Source organism: Cornus florida, unplaced genomic scaffold (genome assembly GCF_030987335.1).
Source record: "Cornus florida cultivar Cherokee Brave unplaced genomic scaffold, ASM3098733v1 CherokeeBrave_3.0.0_Hap2_Chr01, whole genome shotgun sequence".
Lineage (NCBI taxonomy): Eukaryota > Viridiplantae > Streptophyta > Magnoliopsida > Cornales > Cornaceae > Cornus > Cornus florida.
The window spans coordinates 113,405,067-113,430,782 of NW_026775571.1; the positions used below are offsets into that span (position 1 = coordinate 113,405,067).

The 25,716-nt window shown below is 33.0% G+C and overlaps 3 protein-coding genes across 3 annotated transcripts; 1 reads left to right on the top strand and 2 right to left on the bottom strand.

The window, feature by feature from the left end:
• The first annotated feature begins 3,777 nt into the window (after positions 1–3,777).
• LOC132315069 (trihelix transcription factor ENAP2-like) lies at positions 3,778–7,330 on the top strand. Its single transcript, XM_059813828.1, has 2 exons — positions 3,778–4,949; positions 6,925–7,330. Exons 1-2 carry the CDS (start codon positions 4,136–4,138, stop codon positions 6,936–6,938), a joined length of 828 nt encoding a protein of 275 aa, XP_059669811.1. The 5' UTR covers positions 3,778–4,135; the 3' UTR covers positions 6,939–7,330.
• A 6,114-nt stretch (positions 7,331–13,444) lies between these two features.
• On the bottom strand, positions 13,445–19,622 carry LOC132315080 (protein LIGHT-DEPENDENT SHORT HYPOCOTYLS 10-like). Its single transcript, XM_059813840.1, has 2 exons — positions 18,923–19,622; positions 13,445–13,873 (listed from the first exon to the last, which is right to left on the bottom strand). The coding sequence occupies exon 1, from the start codon at positions 19,465–19,467 to the stop codon at positions 18,949–18,951; it is 519 nt and encodes a 172-aa protein (XP_059669823.1). The 5' UTR covers positions 19,468–19,622; the 3' UTR covers positions 13,445–13,873; positions 18,923–18,948.
• A 5,308-nt stretch (positions 19,623–24,930) lies between these two features.
• Positions 24,931–25,386, bottom strand: LOC132281059 (uncharacterized). Its single transcript, XM_059782797.1, has one exon. It carries the CDS (start codon positions 25,384–25,386, stop codon positions 24,931–24,933), a length of 456 nt encoding a protein of 151 aa, XP_059638780.1.
• Between the last annotated feature and the right edge of the window lie 330 nt (positions 25,387–25,716).

Sequence of the window (25,716 nt, forward strand, 5' to 3'; positions counted from 1 at the left end):
CCCCAAAAACTCGTTTCTATTTTCTTTCAAACATTATTTCCCATTTTCTTTCCCAATGAGTGCATAAGTGTTTCATACATTTTAATGTTGTGCAAAAAAAAGAAAATTTCATACCCATCAATTAAATAATCATCAAAGTAAATGTTAAGCAAAAATCTTTAAATATAACTTATGTTTATAAATCACAAAATTCATTACTTATAACACAATAGGCATGAAATCATCATCATTTAAACATAGTTCTTCATCATATACCAACTGAAATGTAAATACATTTCATATACAACACATAGCAAAGTTTGCATGTAATATACACAAATTAATCATGTAATAACACAATTTATAAGGAATTGATTCACAAAAATTCAAGAGGTTGTGGATTAGAAACCCCTACTTCAAAAGGAAGTAAAACCCCAAAAAATTGCCCAATCTAAATCCTAATTTTCGAAATTCCAATGTGCACCAAACGGGGCTTGGCTCCGATCAAATCGAAGATCTTGACGAGCTCTTCAATTTGTCGCAAATGGCACCAAAAATTTCCCAATGGTTTGAGATTAATCAAAGATTGAAGTTTTTGTGAAAAGAAAAAGAAATAAGAAATAAGAGGAAGAGAGAGAATGAGAGAGGCAAAAAAAAATGCCTCTTGGCCTTTTTTTTTTTTTTTTTAAATGGTGGGTCCTACCCTTAAAAAAAATATATTTTCCCCTTTTTCATTTCCACCACACACATATATATATACACATATTAAATTACATCCACAAAACACATTAAATAAAATGAATAAGATGCAAATGGACCTAAACAAAACCTCCGTACACGACAATTCCGGTAGCGAGTCCCACACGGGATCTTTCGGCCTGAAAACAGAAAAATGACAAAATGGCGATCAGTGTATTTTCAAGAGTCCTGAACTCAAAGAAATGTCCCAAACAACTCTCTGACACACCCGGCATACCCCACGGTATCTGACACGCAAAACGAGAAAAGATGAAAATACCCTCGAAAAAATCAGAAAATTCCAGAAGTTGGAAAATGGTAAAAATTGGAAACATTACTGGATTTGATTAGGATTCATGCCTAATCCAATCCGATCCATGACCACCCCAACCTATATAAACATGATTTTTTCTTGGCCTTTTAGAGCACATCCATTGGTGTTGCTTTTAGCAAATTTGGGCCAAAAATTGAAGATCAAGACCACTTGCTCCAATGGCCTATCAATTTTGTGGGCCACAAAATTTTGGTCGCCAAAAAGGGCGACCCTGAAGGCCATTATGGCTCACTTCTATGGGCCCACTTTTGTTTTCTTTTATTTTTTTTAATTCAGGCCCAAAACACTGTACCAGCCCAGAACACTACTCCTAAGGGCATGTTTAGCTGAAATAAAAACTAAAATTCAAATTTTTGGCTTATTTTGGTTTTTCTTTTTTCCCTCAAAATAATTAAACCAAAGAGCCGTTAAAGCACTGTTTGACTGACACCAACAGTTCCTTAAAGGCTTTTTTGAGCAAAAAAAAAGTTTTAAAAAATTGAAAAAAAACGATTTTTTTTTCCTTTTCAAATTTTTCAATGTTCCTATTTATATTATAGCCGTTTTAGGTACTGTTTGGCTAACCCAAATAGTGCCTTAACGGTTATATTGGCTAACCAAACAATTTTTATTTGTTTTCCCTAACAAATTGAAATTTATTTTAAAATATGATATTAAAAAAAAATGTGTCTTTGTTTTCACTATAAATTAATAAATCAAATGAGATTAGATATTATATTGTTTACAAGATTTCACACATATTGGCTAAATAATTTAATCAACAAATAATTTAATTATTTATTTCAAAATAAAACATTACACAATAAATCTTCCATTACATAAACTTCATAACAATTTAAAAATAAATTAATATAACATAAATTAAACACGTTCTTCACCAAAGCGGTTCCATAAATTTTCAATTAAATCTTTCCTCAACTGCGTATTTGTCTCTTTGTTGCGAATTTGGACTTGGCGAAAGTAAATGTGTGTCGTTAAGAATGATGGATTTTGAATTAAAGTGGGAGTCAAGATTGTTTCCTCCAGTGGCGGAGTCTATCTTCCAACATTAACATGACGCTCATCTTCAATGATCATGTTGTGAAGGATGATGTACGTTTTCATTATAAGGCACAAATCTCCTTTATCCTAAAAACGCACTGGTCCTTGCGTTATTACCCACTTGCTCTGCAGGACCCCAAATGCTCATTTCATATCTTTTCTACAGGCCTCTTGTCTCTGAGTAAAAAGTTTTTCTTTTACTGTAGTTGGGTGTGGGATGGCTTGCATCAAAGTTACCCACTTAGGGTATATACTATCAGATAAGTAATAACCCATTGTTTGGTAATGGCCATTCACAATGAAATTAACGTGAGGAATTTGGCTAGTAGCGATAGTGTCGAATACCGGAGAATGATCCAGCACATTAATATCATTGTGTGAACCCGGTATTCCAAAGAATGCATGCAAGATCCACAGATCTTTTGAGGCAACCGCCTCCAATATAAGCATAGGTGTATGAGAGGGTCTTTTTATGCGTGCCATGCCACGCCAACGGACAATTTTTCCACTCCCAGTGCATATAGTTGATAGAACCAAGCATACCCGGGAATCCTCTCTCCTCCCCTTTTTGAAGTAGTTGTGCTATGTCGGCTTCGTTGGGTGGGCCATTTTTTTTTTTTTTTTTTTTTTTTTTTTTCATACACACCAATAACAGCCTTACAAAATGTCATCAGGGTTTCAATGGCAGTGTTTTTGCCAATTTTAATATACTCGTCACAATGATCGGCTGCACAACCATGTGCGAGTATACGTATTGCAGTTGTTATCTTTTGTATAGAAGATAACCCCAAACGACCTGTTGCATCCCTTTTTTTTGGATGAAATAGTCGTCATAAGCTTTAACATCATTCAGGATACGAAGAAATAGTTCTCGTAGCATCCTGAATCGTCTGTGAAAGTACTCCGGTGGATATGTGCAATTTTTGTCAAAGTAGTCTTTTATTAGTTGACGGTGACTTCCCTCTCGATAACGATGAATGTACCGCCTCTTACGCGATTTAAAAACTTGTTCTACTATCTCTAGGTTCACTGAATTCAAAATCTCACAAAAGGTTTCTTGATTACGTTGAATCATCACGTCAATAGGGTTATCTAATGAAGAAGATGGAGAATTAGAGCCTGACAAAGGAAAAAATCGTGATGAGGAGACGTGAATTGGAATTTTGAGATTGAAAATTACGTGAATTGATATTTTGCTCGAATAAGTTGAGATGAATGTAATGATGATGAGATGAACAAATGGTTGTTTATATAACATGAAAAATATAGCCGTTAGGAAAAAAAGTTAAAAAATAAATTTTATTTTAAATTTAAAAATATTAAAATATTAATATTTCTAGAGAACGAAAATAAACCATTGGAGTACATGCGATAGCTCAAATTTATAGACTCTAGAATATTGATATGGCTATTAAAAATATTGACGTGGCTGTGAAAAATGTTGACATGACTATTGAAAAGATGTGACAAATTTGAACAGTCTAAATTGAAAGAGCCCATTAAAAATGCTCTTAAAATGGAGTAACCTATCCAATTCGCCTATTTGACACCCAATATGAACATACTTTTTTAATTAAAATCCCCAACTCATATGACATTTTTGTTTTTTAACCATAGCCTTTAAATTTGAAAGTAAAAAACGAATAAAATAAAAAATAAAATTCCTATTAAGAAAAAAGGACTGCATGATCGGAAGCCTTTAACGTTCATCCGTTTCCGTTCCGGCCCAGGTCAAACGGAACAATTTTGAACCCCAATAATGAACGAAAGCCAACCCAACCCAATCGTGCAAGGCAAGCCCAAACGAAATCGTCGCTTCACGCGCTCTCGGTCCCGGCGACCCCTCACCCATTCTCTGACTCTGACCGTACTTTACCAACTACACATGCGCCTCACGCGTCTGTCGACAACCGGCGTATCATCGCCGCTCATCAAACATCAACAACGACATGATCCCTTTTGCGACGCAACCACCTCTATTCTCTCTCTACTACTCTCTCTCTCTAAAAACCATACCCCATTGAACACAGCATCAAGACCACTATGGGTGAATTAACGGAATCGTCGACTCCCCAACCGGCGACGCCACGTCCGTTACCGTTGCGTGAAGATTGCTGGAGCGAGGAGGCCACATCCACCCTCGTCGACGCTTGGGGACGCCGTTATCTCGAGCTAAATCGGGGTAACCTCCGTCAGAAGGATTGGCAGGAGGTGGCCGACGCCGTCAACGCCCGTCACGGCCACAGCAAGAAGGCCTTCCGTACGGACGTTCAGTGCAAGAACCGGATCGATACTCTCAAGAAGAAGTACAAGATCGAGAAGGCTAGGGTTTCTGATTCTAACGGAGCCCTAGCCAGCTCTTGGCCCTTCTATGGCCGACTCGATGTGTTGATTGGATCTAGCGTCACGCCTAAAAAGCTGCCGTCCTCACCGCCTGTGGCGGTTCCTTTGGCCTATCGGAAACCGCCGTCCGTGGCAACGCCAGCGGTGGTTCTTCCTCAGAAGCGTCCGGCTCCGGCGGTGGATGACTCTTACTTTAGGAGGAATTATTCGGCCGTTGCTGCCGCTGCGGCGGCAGAGGAAGAAGAATCGGAAGATGAGGATGAATCAGAGGATCTGAGGTCGAGCGAGGAGAGCGGCGAACAGGGAAATGGGGTGAGAAGGCTCGCGAGGGTGATTGAGAGGTTCGGAGAGATATACGAGAGGGTTGAGGGGGAGAAACAGAGGCAGATGATTGAATTGGAAAAGCAGAGAATGCAATTTGCCAAAGATTTGGAGGTTCAGAGAATGCAGCTGTTTATGGACACTCAGGTTCAGCTGGAGAAGATCAAGCAAGCAAAGAGGTCGGGCTCCAATGGTAAGACATCTCTCTTCCTTCTTCTTTTTTATAAATCACAGTTTTTTCGTGATGCATTCAGAGGTTAAATATTGATTTTGATAAATTTATTGCATAGATTTAGTGACGGAAAGTTATTCCTTGAATCATATGCACAATTGTTTACTAACACATTGATCCACTTGATTTTATTTAATTCATACGGAAACTTTATTTTGGTGCTGTATTTGCCTTCTTTTGAGTAATCATTATGTTTTATATTCGTGTTAGTATTTTATACATCCAAATAATTTGGCAATTTGAACCCTCTGGTGGTATGCGACTCGTCAAGTTGGTCTTTCATTGGTTGCCCAAGAACTGAGCCTTTTCAAATATTCAAAATAAATCATCTCTGATCTTAATTTTATAAGCTGCTTTGCCTGAAGTTTAAGCTTACATCAGTTGCTCTCTTCTCAGCATCAGATAGCAATTAAGCGGAAGAGCTGTAGTTTCAATGCACACGTTGGTCTGATTATCCATGAAGAGTTTAAGGTTGAAACATCACCAATTTACCATATATTAAGGGTGTAAAATAAGCAATGGCACTTGGTACATATTCCTTGTGAAGACCACACAATTAGTTCCTGAAAAGCATTTGTTGATTGCATGATGTAGCGCGAGATATATGCTTATGTGAAATATTGAACCACGTTTTCTTTTGTTTGCATTCCTAATGGGCTCCTTGTCCATTACATTTCTAAAGCTAGGCTGCTAGGTAATTTTCTTCGTACATTGCGTCCATGGCATGACCATTCATTTTTCGGGCTAAACTTTTGTTACCCTTAAGCTGGGATATATGCCATTGAGGATTAAACTACGGTTTTAAATCTTATCAAAGGATTCACCCTGTCTTAAAGCTTTCCTCATTCATGTCACTTTGAATGTAAAATGTAACTCATTTAATGTCAATGTGAGACTATAGTGTGTTATATATGTAAGTATGCACATGCTGCTTCTATACCTTCACAACACGTGAAACTATTGTGTTTTATGGATGTAGGTAATATGGCGACTAAGTTACTTATAAAAAAAAACAAGGTATTGCGGTGAGTTACGGAAACAGAATTTTTATTTGGTTGTTGGGAAATGACATTGCTAGATATATATGGACGCTTTACTTAATAAATACGTAATCCAAAGACTTGAGTGTCAAGCAAAACTTTGGTTGCATTACACTTTTCAGTTTCATTACCATCACATTGTTTTTTCTTTCTTTTTTTCGGCTGCTGTGAGGACACCACATTCTTAGTAAAATGGAAGGTGGTTTAGTGCTATTCCTTTTGATGTATGGAACATAGAATTTTTCTGATAATCATATATCATATGGGAGAATGTAGCCAAAGTTTAGCATTTTGCAAAGAGCATGTGCAATAGGATAAATGTTCTTTCCCATTGTAGGACTTGTGAATTGTTATAGAGCATGAATGAAATTTTTCTTCCAATTGGCATATATGAAAAGGTTAACGGAGTGCATTCAGAGTCAACATGGATTTTATATTTGTGAAGTCCCTTTCTTTGATATGCATGGTTTTTTTTGCTATTGTTGGGGCTTGCAAGATATAAAAAATATAAAATAAAAAATTCAGGCATATCTTGAAGAGTGCATGGACCAATTTAAACTTCAACAATATCAATTTCTTTTTCTTTCTTGTTTTGGAGACCATTGGTACGCCCGGCCAAATTGCAGCGAGGTAATGCCACGCATGAGCGAGTGCGGGAGTTAGGCTGAGTCTAGATTAGAAAATTAGATGATACTCGACTTTAGAATGTATATCGAAGGCTTAAAAATTTATGTGATCATATGAACTTTTTAAAAGTGATACGTACTGTATAAGAACTTTTTAGAATTGATACATACTGATGTTGAATGTCGTAGTGTGGAATTTCTGGTTTGTTGTCATCAATATAAGTTTTCCATTGCTGAACAAAACTTCAACTTTGTTGTTCTTTTTTACAGACATTTATGGCTAACCATGTGGGAGAGAGTTACTAATTAGAATACGTATTGCTAGAAGAGGAATTTGGCAAACCATAAGAGGACTCTGTATCAACAAATTATCATCAGCAGCGGGTGTCAATGTTTTGGTGAATTATATATATTTTTGTTGTCTTAACGTCTCCTTTCACTCTTCTATTTTTATTTGAGTGGGTAGTTCCACCAGTTAACATCACTGGACAAACTGTGAGGCTTACGTTTAGCCCAATGTTCTCTATTTCACTTTCATTTCCCTTATGATGTGGATGGATTGGTTTGTAGTTAGATTTTTTTAGGAATACAAAGTTAGAATTGTTCAGAACTACTATGTTCAATGCCATTATTCTGATTAATGGATGTAGCTTGACATTGTTTTGGGTTGTTACTAGATTGTGCAGCATTGTATTCCCTTGATATTTAAATTTGGCCATTGTTTTATGCATGTCATCTATGTTATATTTAGCAGTAATAGTATCATCCAGATCATAGTTTTAGAAAATGTCATGACAATTAACTTTCAGTTAAAAGCGTCTTAATTCCTCGGGAGAAATTGTTCCCTTTCTTGTTGGTTAGAATTGTAGAGTATGTAATTAAGCATGTATTTTTATTTGGAAACCGGTCCTCTGGAAGATTACCTCTAGGTGGTTTCATAACCTACAAACTAATAACTTGGGAAAATGAGTTTGTTTAAAAGCAATTTTTGGGTAGATCCTGAGTCAAACACCGTGTAACCCATATTACACACACACACAATATGATCTTCAGTGATTCAGCTACTTCAGTTTTAGCTGTGTTTTTTGGGCATTTCTCTTTACTTAGATATTTTAAATTACAATGCTATATTTTTCTAGTCTGTGATTGAGAATATTTGCTACCTATTCTAAAATATCTTGTTCTGATGCTCTTTGAATATTACCGCAATCAGAGTATTAGATCCAAGAATTGTTCCAAATACTGCCCACCTTGTATTCAGGGCTTACTTGTTTCAAATTTGATGTGTGTGTGTAAAATGATGTTTGCTATTAGATGACAATGTCAAGCTTTTTCAAAATATACTTTTCCTACATGGGGGAACCGAGTTTACAATTCATATATTTTAATATTTTGATTGATGTACAGACTTATAGTTAATAGGTATTCTGCTATCAAACATGTTCTCTTTGGTGGCATCATTCAGTAATTGTTTTTGGTATACACCATGGTTAGCGGTTGCGGTGTAATAAATTCGGACAAATATCAGTATAAACTGACCGTTTCATGGAGATCCCCTTCATGGCCGGTTGATTGTTTTTTTTTTTTTTTTTTTTGTTTTTTGGGTAAGTACTGGTTCTTCTTCTTGTTTGCGGGTGCAAGCTTGTTTAGTTCAGTTTAGTTTATAAGAGGTCTGATTTCCAAATCAACAACGTATAAAATAAAATAAAAAAAATTATTTAATTTTCAGACTGTGTAATCAGAAAAAAATTGCTATAAAAAAAAAATTATTTAACTGAACCAGATAACAACTGAACCACAAGAACATTTTTAACTGGACCATGCTACTTAACCTAAAATGTCCAACAGGAATGCTGAGCCCCTTTGCATCCCTTGGATGCAATTAAGTAGCTTGGCCAAAAGTTGTTGAGCTATTTTTCTCTTGGTAATTGACTTTTTTGACCCACCTATAGATTAAGAGTACAGTAATGATTTGAGAGCATCGTCCTCCGAAAGCATCACATCAACATAAGAGTTGTGAGTTGGTGATAATTAATCGAATTATTGAAAGATATATTATATAATTTATAATTTATTTTATTTTTTTTCATATATCTTTAAAAAATCTATATCCAAAATATACAAATCTTCATAATTCATTAAGTTTCAAGTTCAGTGGTATTCAAAATAAATAAAAAAAAAAAAAAAAAAAAACAGTTCAGTGGTATTCACTTACTTGGAATATGAGCTTCCAGAATATGTTACCTATCTACCACTCAATAATAATAAAAAAGTTTAAATGCTACTGAGTACTAATTAAACACTCATATATAGTTTTGATAAGACCTACCTAAATAAACGCATTCTTACTCAAAAAAATAGGACCCACCAAAATAGTAAACCCTTTTTTTTCTCCCCAAGGGTTGCTGGAAAAGAATATTTATCAATAAATAAAAATAAATATTTATATTTATACTATTATTAAATGTGTGAAGAGTTTTACTGTTTCACTATTTCAGTATTTCAGTATTTATTTATTAATTGATATAAACTCTATAAAAATGTAAAAATTACCCAATAAAATCAATCACCACTTTCAAATTACCTATTTATCTATTTGTTTTAATAAAAAATATTTATTAATTAATATAAAAAAAGTTTAATTCAATTACAAATTACCTAATAAAATTTAACTCAAACTCAATCACTACTTTCAAATTAGCTAATAAAATTCAAATAACAAATTATTTAATAAAATTCAAATCACCACTTTAGCTAATAAAATTCAACTCAATCTCAATCACTACTTACAAATTACCTAATAAAATTCAAATTGCAAATTACTTAATAAATCTATATCTATACTATTATTAAAAGAGTTTTTATAAATCTCTAACACAAAATATAAAAAAATATTTTTTAATTAAATCTATATGGTCTTTATGTATAAGCTACCCCGGTAGAGTAACTCATTAGCTATGTCTTCATCATGCATTGTTTTATTATTTTTTTTCATATTTTGTTCACATAATAATTCACAATCCATGTGTTTTAGTCCTTATTTTTGATTGATTTGTTTTGCAGCATGGTTCAAAATTACAGGTGCATTATTATTTGAATTGCATTAATCATGTTGATTTAATTTTAATTTTAATTTTTATCTTTTGTGTTTGTTTAATTATGTTTTATTCTTTAAATTGTATTAATAATATGGATTTATTTATTTATTTTTTTTTTTGTGTTTTTTAGGTTATCTATTATTCAATTATTTCGTGATAGTTACATTTATTTGAGTGTGCATATGCGCAGATTACTTGGTGGATAATGGATAAAATGAAGGAAGAACGAAAATTTTGAAACCAAAGACATCTATTGAAAAATACTCGGACTTTTCCTCTACAGAACATGATCCATCTCCTGTACGGTGAGATTAAGGTTTTTGATAATTCAATTTAGTATAATTTTAAAATTACTTTTTAATTTTATCAAACAATACACAAATTAGAAATGCATAGACTTGGCACATGATGTCATCGCAGACAAAAATTGATCCCTCCAAGTCATCACTAGGTATATCTCAGCGTATTCAAAGTAGAATTAAATTTCCTAGATATAATATATAAACACATACATATTTAATTACATGTCAACAATTTGCATATAGAATGTGACTAAAGATCCATTTTATCCTCCTGCTTTTAATTAAATCTTAACATTTATAATTTGATCAAAGACACAGATTACCAGTTATCCGCCTATCACGCCACTAACATATCATTCTCAATAAAAATGGAGTTGCCAGTTCCTACTATGCATAGCACAAATCTAAAAACTTCATTTAATATTGGTCACATAAGCCTGGAGAGAGAGAGAGAGAGGGAGAGAGAGAGAGAGAGAGAGGGGGGGAGGGGAGGGGCCAATATTCATTAAATTTTACTCCACTCTAGCTCAATGTCGTTAACAAATAACATAAAATTCTATTACAAATTACCCATTTTATTTTTAATAAAACTCTATCATTAGATAATGATATATTTAAAGAGTTTCTATAAAACTCCAACATAAATTATCTATTTATTATTATGAGTTTTTTAATAAAAGAAAATCTAATTAGACCAAAATTATTAATATAAAAAAATTTATTAATTGATATAAAAAATAAAATAATTTCTTTGAAATTCTACTACGAATTACATTTTATTATGAGTGTTTTTTTTTTAAAAAAAAAAATCTAATTAGCAAAAGAATATGTTTTAAAAAAATAAAATAATTTCTATAAAACTTTACCACAAATGACCTATTTATCTATTTATTATAATGAGTTTTCTAATAAAATAAAATTTATATCGATAGGTTACAAAACATTCAACACATGCATCGCGCACGTGCCTTTTACTAGTATATATATATATATATATATATAATTTAATATTGCATTGTTAATCAAGGGCCTTGTGACTCCAATAGTATTTCTTTTACCTCCCAAAGTAGACGAGTGAGGTTTTGAATTAGGGGTGTACACGGTCCGATATAATCCGATTTTGAAAATTTTTGGAACCAAATTGCTCCTTACGGTTCCGAAAAATCTGAAACCGAATTAGACCAATTGAGCCATGGAACTGAACTAAGCCCAAATCGTGAAAAAATGGTTTGTTTCAGTTTGATTCCACAGTTGTAATTGAATTTTTTTTTTTTTTTTTCCTTGAATTGTATATACAACAAAAATAAAAATAAAAGCATTCACATTTCCGAATCCAAGACAAAAATAAAGAGAGAAAAAAAGAGGAAAAAGTTGGTGAAATAAACCTAAATGCTAAACCCTTGAAATTAAAATAAGATTGAATCTGAAACTGAAAAGGATGACAAAACCGTGGTTGAAAACTAAGAAATTTGATTTGTTGTTGTGCTTGAGACGTTAACACGCTGTGAAACTCAAAGATCTGTAAACTGAAAGTGAGAGAATGGAAGAGAGTGTGAGAAAGGATATCACCAACGACAGTGATAAAAGATTGTCGGCGATGACCGAAGTTCAAATGTTGCGTGAGAGAAATTGATCAACAACTAATCCCATGGCGGCATTGAGAACTAAGAAGTAAATGAGACGGCGTGAAAAAAGGAAAAAAAAATGATATAGTGGAGGAATGTTGGCACGCACCAGAAAATCCAAAGATTGGGAAAAGCAAAATTAAATTAAAAAATATTTAAAAGTGATGAATGTTGGCTTACGTTTGATCGTTGTGTGGAAATTCTTTGCAAAGTTAAGAGTAATATATATATATATATATATTATAACGGTTCGGTTTGGGCCGGTCTGGTCCTGCAGGGCCCTAATTCAGGACCGAAGCAAAAATTCACAGTTCTATTATTTTAGAACCATGACTAGACTGGATCGAACCGCTATGAAACCGGCCCAAACTGCCCGATTCAGTCCGATCTGATTTGAATTTTCAGGTTGACAATTTTTTTGCACATTCCTAATTTGAATTCTCAAATAACAAAATAGGTGTGTGGGTGCGAGGTGTGTTTTGTTTTTCTCAGTATGGATGTGTGAGTGGGGTGCTATCTGTGTGTGTAGTAGCATGGAATATCCAAGCTTGCCATTTGACTTAAAGATCAGATTAGTTTAAATTTTAAACTAATTTTTCTTTTTAATCAAATTCCATGGCACTAATAGTTCAAAATGCAACATGAATTTGTAATCCCCACACGAAATTAAATTATTATAAGAAATTAAATACTCCAGAAAAGAGAAAATATAAAATAATAAAACCAAACCAAACAACAACTAAAGTTTGAAATAGATCTTCAGGTCAGGGCCCTTGTTGTAAAACACAAAAACAATCTGACACAGATGTTTCAACTTCTCCAAAAATATGCTCTTACATATTAGTCATTGTCATTTAAAAATACTCATTTTCCCAAAGAATTAGTACCATGAATGGACTAAAAAATATTTAATTCAACTAAAAAAAAAATTCCAACTATTCAGTCCAGCTAATAGACTCTGATAGTTAGTTTAATATAAAGCTGAAAGACCACTCTTATTGAAATAATTATCACAATTCAATGCATGAATGATGCTCCAAAGGTTCTATCTCATTAAATTGTAATGGAGCTGAGAACATATATAATTAACAGCCCTCTGTTGAAACGTTAACTTATCAATTTTTTTATTTATTTTTTTTTATCCGGCAAATAACACACAATAATGTTAAGGAGATGGAATACCTCCGCATACTTTTAAGTATAATCTATTATTCAAAACATTAAACTTAAAATTTATGATTCAAACACATTAAATATGCGTAATGTTTAAGAATATATTAGCAATAGTGGCCTATCGCCTCTTACCTCCAAAGGGAACTTAGAGGTTCAAGTCTCAGAAGAAACGTGTATGTGAGTACCAATTAGGAAAATATATATATATATAGATATTAGCTCTTAGAAGTTAGAACCTTTACATGCACACATATAGTAGAATATACGGGTTATACAAGAGTCCTAAGACAAAGCATGTTGATGAATTACACATATATACATGCACAAATGTGTGTAGGATATAGAGCTCAAACTTCATTGGAATCTCGTTAGCTGTGGAGAGTTGCCCTAAAATACACAAAAAACAGGTGGATTGTTAAAAATGACTTGGACATTGCCGGTGATTTGTTGTTAAGTTTATGCTATTTTAATCATTGCAATTAGACGAGGAAATTAAGTACTAAACTTTATGTTTTCAATTCGCGCATTCTTTTAGATTATTAAATATATCGTCCGTCATCAGTTTAATTGATCAAGCTCGTACAAATGTGTATATATAAAAAATGCAAATGTATAGTTTAACTGCAAGTTTAACTGTTCAAGAAGTTTTAATTTGACATCAACTACATAATAGCTTAAATGCAATTTACATTATAGAAGCGAAAAGCTCTTCTTTCTGCGCTAAAATAAGTAAAACTAGTAGATCTAGAAATAGTACTAGTGTTGCTGTTTTTCAGAAAGAAGTGTAGGAATTAATAAAAATTATACTAATTAAGGTGGTACAGGTAATAAAAATGTGGACCGTACGTACGTCCAGATGACCAGCTTGCCATCATGATATACTATTATTTAAAAATAACTGATCTAAAGCTTAAATTATACTTTTTATATATATGCCAATTGCCAAGAGAGAACCATATAGTGAAGTGGAAATTGTGGCCTTCCTTTAAACCTTCCCATCCAGTTGACTGCTTATGTGATCCTGTAACAAAATTTCGAAAAAATATGATGTTAATTGTTCTCATTTGAAACATTTGAAATAAGAGATGAACCATAAAGCACATTTAATTATGAATCCTTAAATCAAAAATAATTTCTATGGACCTTTCAAAAATAATAATAATTCTATGGTGAATTTGTGAAGCAACTTGAGCATTGATCATGCAGAAGCAGGATCTAACATGTTGAAGTCCACCCTATTGATTGTCCATGTAAAGGACTCAACAGTTCATTGAAAATAATTCGCTATCCATTGACACCATTTTTGTTATTGAAAATGATAGATTCAATCTATATATCAAAATGGAACCTAGGGATAGCATATCGTACAACACAAAAAGGAATTGTAAGGCATAGAGCCATCATGTTAGACACTTTATATGGTCCAGCAATGTGAAATAGGATTGATTTATTATTATCTAAGAGAATTATGATATATATATATATATATAAAAGAAAAGAAAACAAAGATCAATAGCTCATGCCCTAATTAACCTCTAAAATCCATGACAAACTGTATACTTAGTTACCTTGCCCCAAAAAAATAAAAATGTATACTTTGCCCTAGTGGACAGACCCTTGAAACATAAAGAATAATTCAGCACAAGATTTCATGATATCATTGCCAGTGAATTAAATAATGAACGACATTCCAAAGCCCTAGATCGATTTATAACTTATTACACTCTTATAACCCTAACGAACAATGTGAGACTTAAATTGTTAAATACAAGAGATTGATCTGAGTTTACATCTTTGGAGTAACACATAATTCTAGCAGAAACAAAGAACAAGATCGATGTATACGGAGCAATAGTAGTAAAAAGGCAACCATGGAGAAGAGGGATCTGAATATATCCTCTCTTATATGTTACTCATTTGTCCTATGCCTATCCCGTGCACTATTAAATCAACAATGCAACATTTTTAAATCAAAAAATATAATGGCCATGCTACATATTACATAGAATTGCAACATTATTCAACTAAAAATTCAAAATCTTTACTTAATTCTTGCGTGATCGATATGAAGTTTCGATTTAGAATTGTTAGGCTGTCCATTTAAATGCACAGAATAACACAAGATATAAACAGAGAAACATAAGAGGATCCTGATCCGGTTAATGAGTGGCTCTGGGTTCTAAGCCTAATTGAGGTGAAACATAAGTAAATGCTTAGCTGCACAAGCTATCATTGACTCACAGCCATTAGTGTTTTCTTTCTTGAAAGAATTAGAATAAAAGGCAAAAGTTTCTCTGCACTAACTTTTCTTGTCTCTTAAAAAGAATTTTATATTTCACAAGAGCTAAAAATCCAACTTAAATTATTGAAAATTAAATGATAAGAAAGGGCTGATTATAGAGTCCACTTGGGGAGCTGGTTGATAGGGCAAAACAATACAAAGAAATATTTATTTTCAATTATTACAAGAAGATTGAAACAGAAAGAGGCCCCCATTGGCCTATATATATGCTCCTGTCACATCATAAATGGATCTCTATGCTAATGGAACTCTCAATTATTTGACTCCATAATATATATATATCATTATACACTAACTAAGCTCATTTCTCTCCTATCTTTGATTTTCATCTGATTGTTTATGCAACAGCTATTGTCCAAGACTTTTCTTCCTACCTTCTCCCAAAATGGTAGTCGGTGCCTACTTCAATTAGGGTACTTTTCTTCCTAACTTCTCCCAAAGTTGTAATATATATATATATATATATATATTCCGAAAATTAACCTCATAGAAGTTATCACAGAAAGATTCTCAACCTGTCTTTTGGAAGAGGAAGAGACATCAATTGATGCTATTGAGCTATTCCCAAACATCGAACAATACATCGATAAAAACAAATATTTCACTAAATAATACAATTTCTAAAAGCTTCATTATGTCCAATTACTTCGGTGGCAACCCGGTCATGTGGACAGGATTCAGTACCCTTCTTAGCCTTCAAAGTTAATTAAATCATAATCTGTCCACCTTTATTCTGGTGAATACCTTAGTCTAAGTATTTTTCTAGCAAATCTTGAGAGGTTGACCTAGTTAGAAAATACTTTGATTCCGGTGCCTAGTGAAGCATCAAGTCTCAAAATCGATTCATCTAGGTGCAAACAATTCATTAGGGATAATGTCCGAGAACATAGACTGAGTTTCGCCCGATCCTTGTGGCGAAACGCCTTCCATAAATCCTATGAATTAGTCGGGGCAAAATCCCAACACCCCCATTATTGAAAAAAAAAAATTTCCTAGCAGTGTGTGATCAAGGAAAATCTGCAAGCTGGGAGAATCTAAAGAGTGAAATGGCAACCATGCAACTGGGACTCTTTGGCCAAATATTTTCAATCAATTGAATCAACAAAGGTAGTGTAAAATACCTGAGGTACCCAAAATAAAGAGACTCCAAAGCACCACTATCTATTTAAATTTAAATAAATATCCCCCCTGTGCCAAGGTATAATAGGTGCATGCATCTAAAGATACAAAGTACAAAGTAGGTATGTTACAATATTTGTTTAAAACTTAAGGGTGTACTTAGTTTAGTTTTCTTATAGCAAATTTTTTTTTTTTTTTTTTAAATTGAAAATTAAAAGACTATACAATAATCTACTTAGTAAACAATTTATGAGAAATTTTTTCTCAAAATTCAGTTAAAAAATGCTTGTTTTAATAGAACTATACTGTATAATTCTCTCGAAATAATTTTATACTTTCTGAATTCTTAAAAAAAAAATTTAGAGTGACAAACCAAACAGACCTTAATTATCTAACAATTTTGAAAACTACGAAGAGTTTTCAACAATTCATAATATATTGTTTAATTGCAAAAATTAACAGAAAAAGAAAGAATATATCAACGGGGGCCAGTAACATAGTGGTATGAGACTCTTACTTCTCAAAGAGAGGTTATAAGTTCAAGCCTCAATAGAGATATGTCTATGTGAGTTCCAACAATAAAAAGAAAGAAAGAAAGAATATGACATATAAGACAACATATTTATTTGGTTCACTCAAAACCTGTGTTAGGTCTACAGAATCCAAGAAATCTCATTATAACAAATAGACAAACAAAATTAAATGATAACCACCATCCCTCACTTTACTCCTATTAAATTAAGGCTACATAATAAGTATAAAAATACAATATTACACCCCAAAAAATTCGAACCAAGTTTAATTCGCGAGTTGAGTTAACGTGTATAGTATTATTAAACTCTAAACTTTTTATCATATATGTTTTCCCTTTGCAAGGCGGAAACATGCGAAATTTTAATTTATTTAAGAAAGATAATCTTAAGAGAGTTAAAACCCCATCTGTTTTTATCTGATCTTTGAGGAAGTAGTAGACTGCCCTACTTCCACTCGTACAGTATTCTCATTGTTGAGGTACCATCTGCCACTTTATGTACCATTCCATCAACTCCGTGCCAAATATCAATAGAAGCTCTACTGCTAAATTATTCGAATCAAGTAAACCTATGCGTACATGTTTAATTTTCCTAGCTAGTTGTGTTATGCATATATTGTCACCAAATAAAAAGTGATAAATTGTAAAAGAATTAGGAAGAGAGTGAACATGCAAGAGAATTTTTTTGTCATGAACCCTTGTAGCATCAATTTTTTTTCTCTACAAATTCCAATTCTAAGAAGAGAGTAAAATTAAGGGCAGTGGTCAATTTTGGGAAATGGTGTACAATGTACAGTAACCCCCTCCAAATAATTAAGTCCCAATTTTACGGCATTATTTTCTCGGCCGTCCACTTTATTAAACTTCAGTGATGCAAGTCCTCTTGCTTATTAATCAAATCTTGTCAAACAGCATTCGCTTTAGGTCTTCGCATTAGGGGCAGCGGGAAAACATATGACATATATTTAAGGAGACAGAAGTGATCTCTTATGCACCGGTGAATAAAAAAATTTCTCCACACTAAGTATAGTGATCCTTGGTTGAATGTGATGCAAGTACATAAAAGATAGTTACGTACTGATTTCTTGTTCAGAGACAATTTCTGTACAAGGAGAAATTAAAGACAAACATATAAAATTAATTACAACACCGACAATTGCAGAAAGTACCCCCTACCAATTTATAATTATGTTCTAGAAACCTAATTAATTATGAAGAGCTAGCTAGAAGCTAATTCTTCATTTGTACAATATAAAAAATGAACTCGTTATCAGTAGCAAACAATGTATAATAAGGTTTCGTATCTCATGTTGTATAAATTTAATAAGAATAAAAATGTATTTATTTTAGTTGTGAAGGAAGATATACTAGACCAATTAAGCTACAGATTTTTTAATTCCACCTCAATGAGAGATGACATATATTAATTTCAACTTACAATTTTTGTATACTATATAAATCACATGCAAAGTATGATATATCACATGGTTATCCATGAGGAGCACAAAATCGTGCCAAATCCCAAAAGAGCCAAAAACGTACAAGTGAAAAGTAAACATGTAGGCAAACATATTAAATGGGGGGGAAAAAAAAAAAAAAAAACATTATTAAACAGTGTTTTTGCATGATACAAGTGCATGATATATTGATTGTGGCACTATATTCATGGAGTACTCTATTATTTTGACAGTAAAAGATGTTTAAGGTAAAGTTTCTTACCGCTGTATTTAACCAGTCTAAATTTACAATCTTAGAAGGGAACTAGCAAATTAGGGTTTTGGCATTCCTTGGTTTCAGGGTTTAGGGTTTTCTTGATATATGAAGGGTATAAGATCACCTTAAGTTAATGTTTCATTATCAATTTGGTCCTACTACAAAAGAACCTAATTAACAACTTATTAATTAGTCCATATTAATTCTGATTTGTTGTTTACCTCATTTCCAAACTAATGATACAAATCTTATAATTATTATTTTATTTCTTATTTTTATGATGGTGTGATGCTGAAATTCAAACCAACACTCTATAGATATATAGTTTCTGAAAATACTATTACTATTCATCTATATATGTTATATACACACACAAATTTAAACTTTGATCGAAACAAAATTACCAGGTTTCTGAAGAAGTGACTGCTTCTTAAGACTTCACTTCATCGTTGTTGGCCTTCATATGATTGATCTTCTTCTTCTTTTTCTTCTTGTAGGGAATTCCCCTAGCTTTAGCTTGACACTCCTTCACTTCACGTAAATAAACACGAATAGCTCCATTTCCGAAAGGGTTTGTCTCCGGTGAGCCACCGTTCTCTTCGTAAGCAGCCCTAAGCCGTCCGATCAGTGCATCAAGGCTTCCCCAAGCTTGTCTAAGAGGACAAGTACATGGGGCAGGAGGGTCGGGTTGTCCGAAGAAGACACAACCGTGCGAGTGAACCTTAGTCTTTCCGAATTGGTCGAGATATCGAAGAAACTCGAGCACATGGTTGCAGTTGCAGTGTGATAGTGAAACTGGAGGTCTCTGGTTCTTCAAGTACTGCCCAAAAGTGTTCCAATCCCTCCGTTTCTGCGACTCGTATCGGCTCAAAGGTGCCGGTTGCTGTGGCTGCTCACCGGCGGATCGCGATGATCCTTCTGCAACGTCTTTTGGAGCGTCGCTGGACATGATTGTTGCAGAAGAATTGTTGTGCAAATTTGGCAAGAGATGATATAGGGAAAAGAAAAGGGGGAGGAGCTTGGTGGAAGAAAATGGAATGGTGCTGTGGAGAAAGATGAATATCACATCTTGGGTCTACTGAGGAGACATGTCATGGGCCCTCTGGAGGTGCTTTTGTTCCTTTTTTTTCTTCATCTCTCTCTACTCTCTCTCTCTCTATATTCTCTCTCTCATTTTCATTTTCATTTTCATTTTCTTTTTCTAAATACCACTCACTCTCTCATCTTCATTTTCTTTTTCTAAATACCACTCACTATACCGCTATTTGCACTAACTGCACCTTTAAATATGATCCATGATTATTGTATCCCATCATCAGTACAATTATCATACATCATCAATTTCACTTATCATAAACTAGTGTTATTCATTCCGATTCAGTCTGAGCCGATCACTTACACATCCGTCAACAGAATCATTTAGCACTAAAAGACTAAATTAGTGTTTAGAATTAAAAATAAATAAATTTAAAATTTAAAATTTTAACTATTTTTTCTTTAAATTCAATTTCAAGTCACCAATTGATGCAACCAAGTATATTTATCGTTTATGTGATAAAACCCCATGACCCAAGAGTCAAGCAAATAGTCCAACTGGTCTGATACAACCAGATCTGTCACGAGATTATAAATTTTCATGCATATATTGATAAAAAAACAAGGGCTGCTAATTGAAGTCATAACAAAACTTGTCTTCTGTGTGACTTTATTGTTTTGTTAGGAGGTCTTAATTTATCATCACACATACATACATACATACATACATATATATATATATATATATATAGAGAGAGAGAGAGAGAGAGAGAGAGAGAGAGAGAGAGAAGCATTGCTGTAGGTTAAGCTATTGACTATTGTGGAGCTACGTATAATACAACTTGATTTGGGTTAGTGAAGTGTTTGAATAGGATTTGATTCTTCTAGAACTTGTTCTCTGTACTCAAAAGATTCAACTGTGAAAAATTATTACAGCCATCATCAGCACTACTAAAGTATTAATAATCAATAATATAGAATAATATCTTCATTCTACAGGCAATGTATTAGTGGTTGATGTCTTTGTCTTACTGACTTTTCAGAAGTTACTTGAATGGGCTAAAAACAATGCATTAACAAAGATATACCCTCCAATCCTGTGACCAAATTTTAACAGGAATTTGAATGTATGTACCTGCATGAAATGACAAATATACATGGTTACAAAAATGCATTAATGAATGCCCTAGGTGTCAATGTATCATGTTTCTGCTACAACAAAATTCATGTGGTTGAAGGACTGTTGAGTCTTTTGCAGAAAATGAAAGGGATAATTTTGACTCAATTGGGCACAACCATGAAAGAAAGGACTATGTATGCTTTTTATACATTTAATTGCAGTGATTTGGGGGACCCAATGATTATTCGCTTGTTGATTAAGTATAATTTAATCAACCAAACGCGTTTAATTATTGTATCCCTTGTGGCTTTCTTTAGTCCTTTGACCTAAATTGATGTTTATGGCAAACATGAAATCTAGTATTAATGGCCATGATTTGAAAGTGAGAAAATATAAGGTGTATGTAGGGTGAACAAACTGAACCATGCACCATCATAACGTGTTACACCAAGGACGCTCTTTAATCTCGTGATTTACATAATTCACCAATCAAACATGTTCATTTAATCATATTCACTTGATCACAATTTGTCGCACCGAAGAGACCCCTTAATCGTTAAATCTTATTATACAATTTATATGTTTCAATATCTAATTGCGAGAATTTAATTTGTTGATAAAAAAAATTTCAAACCAATGAGCAAGTCATGAACAGTTCTTGACAAAGAATATTGCTGATGATCAATTTACAATTAATCCTCTTTAATAGAAAAATATCTCCACACACACAAACATGATCAAATATATTGGAAAACACTAGACACTGAAAAGAATGATTGATGAAGGAAGAAAAAGAGGATACATCTTGGAGCCATGATTCAAAATTGCTGGACAAATTCTTTGTGAGATGGGTCCAACCATCAGTATATGTCTCTGATGCGTCATTATGATGTTTATTGGAGCTTGGATATATTGTGTCTTTACATGTATCCGTTGTTTGGCATTCTTCCGTAGCTTACGGTAAGCTTTATAGCCTAGAAAAAGATTTAGAATCCTAAATAAATACTCCAGATTGTGTGACTTTCTATAGACCATGGTCCATGAATCATAAATAATTATGTTAGAGAACCTCCCTCTGAAATTCTCTTACACAGGTAAAACACAAAAGACAGTCAACATGACCATAAAGCACAATAAAATGTATTTTCTGTTCTATCTACTCTCCTGCTTCTTTTTTTTATTTTATTTTTTTATTTTTTTATTTTCTTGCATTCTAGCCTGACTATACTCTTTTATATGTTATTTTTGGGTTTGAAATGAAATAATAATCTCACCACATATGAAAGTAAGACTCAGTACATCTAATCTCTCCGGACTTTAATTGGAATGCCGGACTTTATCTTTGTGCACAAACTTTGCCCTTTTTAATACTCATAAATTTGTTTGTTTAAAAGTTCAAGAAGTTAGAAGTGTTCATGAAATTTAATCTAATTGATCCTGTGCTTGAAGGGTAAAAGACCCTTTCCTTAAGAGCATCTCCAATGCTCTTTCATTTTAAGCTCTCAAACTCATAATTTGAGACATGGGTAAAAAAGGCTACTCCAATGACCTTTCATTTGGCCTCTCAAAATTTGAAAATCTCAAAATTTCTCTCAAATTACAGACCTTGATTAGTTGATTTAGGAAAAAAATTATAAAAAACCCATACATGCAATTTAGCGGTTACAGAGAGAGAGAGAGAGGTGAAGCTTGAGAGTTGAGAGAGTAGTTGAAGCTTGCGAACGGCGAACCTGAACTGGAACAACAGGTGATGTAAACTGTAAGATATGGGTTTTTGAACAATCTGAAATGATATGCCGATATGGGTTCTGATCTTTTAATTCTTGCAGACAGATAGATAAATTGAAATATATGGGTTTTCAACTTTTGATTCTTGTAGATTTTCTAGTTTGCAGTTGCAGAGAGACAGAGACAGGGGGGGAGGGGATGGAAGCGATTAGGGAGTCTGAAATGATTTGCCCTAAAAATATATATATTTTTAATAATAATATACTCAAATATATATAATATACATATAAAAAATATATATATATATGAATTTTCAAAAAAGAAAAAAAAATTATATAAAAAAATTATATAACAATATAATCAAATATATAAATTTATACACACACAAATATATATATATATATATATATATATATATATATATATATTTATATTTGGTCTTTTTTTTAACCAGATATTTTAGATTTTTATTTCTTTTTAATTAGGTTTAATTTTAGTTTCTTTCTGATGTCTACAACTTGACTTGGAATGTGCCTAATATTAATATTACTAATACAAATATGAATGGTAGGAATGGTAATTAAAAAAGAATGGTGGTTGTGTCAAAAAAATAGTATTTTGCATGAAATGCACCATTGGAGTAGAATTGTTAAAATGTAGCATTTTGACACTATATCACCTGTCAAAATATAGATTTGACAGCTGAAAATAACTTTAAGCATTGGAGATGCTCTAAGTTGCACTCAAAATAGTTGAAACTCAAAAACACATGTTAATCCTTAGGACTAGTTACATCAATGGTACATATTTTGATAATTTGTCAAATTCTTATATATATATATATATATATTTTTTCTGGGCTACTGACAAGCAAGAATTATATTTAAATTAACCATGATTCGAAAACTCATTCTTCATTGAAGTTACTTCGTCACATTCTTGGCTGTATATAACTCTAGATTCCACATAATTGGGACTAAATTGTAACCAACAAGATACCGTCCCATGACTGTTCTGCTATTGATTACTAGTAGCGGTACTATATATATTCAATCAAATACTGCCGATGTGTGTCACAATAGATATATCTTCACTGATTTTCAATTTCTTCTTTGTTAAATTAGCTAAAATACAAAAATCCTTTTGAATAAAAATAAATAAATAAATATATATATATATAAATCATTTAGTTAGCCTTGGAATGTGCACCACCTGTGTACAGTTGAAAAACTGAAAAAGTAGAATAAAGAAAAAGAAATGGTGAGCTAAGCACTTTCCGGGGAAAAAAATGGTGAGCTAATAATCTCTGATACTCTAAAATTAAAGGGAGGGGGGAATCATTACCTGTAGTGCTCTTTAATTTCCTTGAAATATATATATTTATATGTATACTATTATATGAGGTGAATTTCGGGAGCCATTCAAGTTACAAGAGTCATCCCCTGGAATTACACTATGGCACCATAGTATATGTTGCAACTGTTCGAAAAAACGATTATGATAAATTACCAAAATTACTTGCACTTACATATATAACAAAAATAGAAAATTCAAAAATTTCAGAGTATAGTTTGGAGGCGCGTGAACATAGCTGAAGCTTTCCATAAGGTGCAAGGGATCATAACTGCTTTATTTCCATAATTCAACAAAGTCTGGACTAGATCCAGCCGTAGTGTACTTGTACGATACACTATTGGATACAAAACTTAATCTCTTTTCAGAATGCCCAAGTTTACAAATTAGAAGAAAAAACTTTTAAAATTTTGAGATAAGAATATTTGAATATAAGTTGGGATTGAACTTCTTCATGTTTGATTCATTTTTTTCCCATATTTTTTTCGTACTTGAAAAATGGGAGTAGTCTTGTATAGATCTCTCAAAATATATATCATAAATGTACTCAATCTCAGGATACATGAATTCAAAATATTAATATTCCAAAACAATGAATTTAGATAAATATATTTATCCATCACATTAATCAAATGTATCCCCTGTATAAAAATGAATGAACTTGAAATGGATCATCTTAGAATTAAAGGAATCAAATAGATTCGTTGAGACTACAAAAAGTTTAGTGCATAAACATCTCCTTTGTTCATAATGAACCACCAAAATATATGCATATACTTGTAAACACATTTAAAACTTGTTTGTTTAATGGGGAATGAATAAAAATAATTTACTTTAATTATATATAAATATATATTAAAAAATATTATTAAAATATTTTGAAACATTTCCAACAATCCTCCACTTTTGTTTTTAGTTAAAGGGTAAGCTTCATTGAAGAAAGGAAAGAATGTACAAGGATCCCCATCTAAGGGGAGAAACAACAATACATAGCAAAAAGAAAACAGTACAAATCCACAACCAACCTAATCAGTAGCATGAACAAACCTCTATAACCAACCTAAGCAACAGTAGGAACAAACTGCTCTAAATAACAACCATAGGCCATGAACAACATGCTCAGAAGGGCAACCATAAGGCAAACTGACAACATTAACCAAGCAATTGTGATATGAATTACTCTGATAGGCGCCATGAGTGTCCTCCTGCAAAAGCACAGCCTTCAAGGAAAAGTTTGTGTAGTTTTTCCGTAGTCTCTTTCTGGTAAAGCTCAGTCCTTTTCCTCAGTGCCATTGAAGTAAGCCTTGTTCTTATGTAGCCCTTAATAAGACAAATGATGTGTTGAGCACTGGTTGATTTATTCCTAAAGGCTCTGGCATTTCTTTCGGTCCAAATGAAGTAAATAGCAACAGACAAAAGAAGTTTGTGAGTAATGAAGTATTTGTTGCACCATGTAGTTGAGCACCATGAGATAAGATTAGCCCAGCAATCAGGTCTGATGTAGAAACCAGCAACATTTTGAATGAACTCCCAAATAAGAATATTGAATTTGCACTTGAAGAATAAATGGTCAATTGATTCCCAGTCAGACATGCAAAGATAGCAAGCATTGGTATAGTGCTTGTGCTTCATTGGTTTGGTATCAAGAGTTTAGAGTCTCACTTTGATTGCTAACCGGAGGATGTGACTATGCTGGGGAATGTGGTGCTTGAACCAAAAGAGATTGTGCCAAGTGAACATCAGTGAGGGAGGGTTGAAGTAATCCATAGTGTCACGGACTTGAACCTTTCCAAGCTCCCGTGCGACCTTAGACCACTTTCAAGCCCCCTTGAAGCGCTAAGTTAGCTTACCCGAGTGTGCTAGCTTAGTGAAGACTAAAGCTAGACGAGTGGTTTGCTTACTTGGGTGTGTAGGAAGAGAGGCAAGTGAGCAAGAGAGTTTGGGAATGTATAGAACTTGTAT

Coding starts and splice junctions, on each gene's coding strand:
- LOC132315069 (XM_059813828.1), top strand. CDS start 4,136: ATGGGTGAATTAACGGAATCGTCGACTCCCCAACCGGCGACGCCACGT.
- LOC132315080 (XM_059813840.1), bottom strand. CDS start 19,467: ATGTCCAGCGACGCTCCAAAAGACGTTGCAGAAGGATCATCGCGATCC.
- LOC132281059 (XM_059782797.1), bottom strand. CDS start 25,386: ATGAAGCACAAGCACTATACCAATGCTTGCTATCTTTGCATGTCTGAC.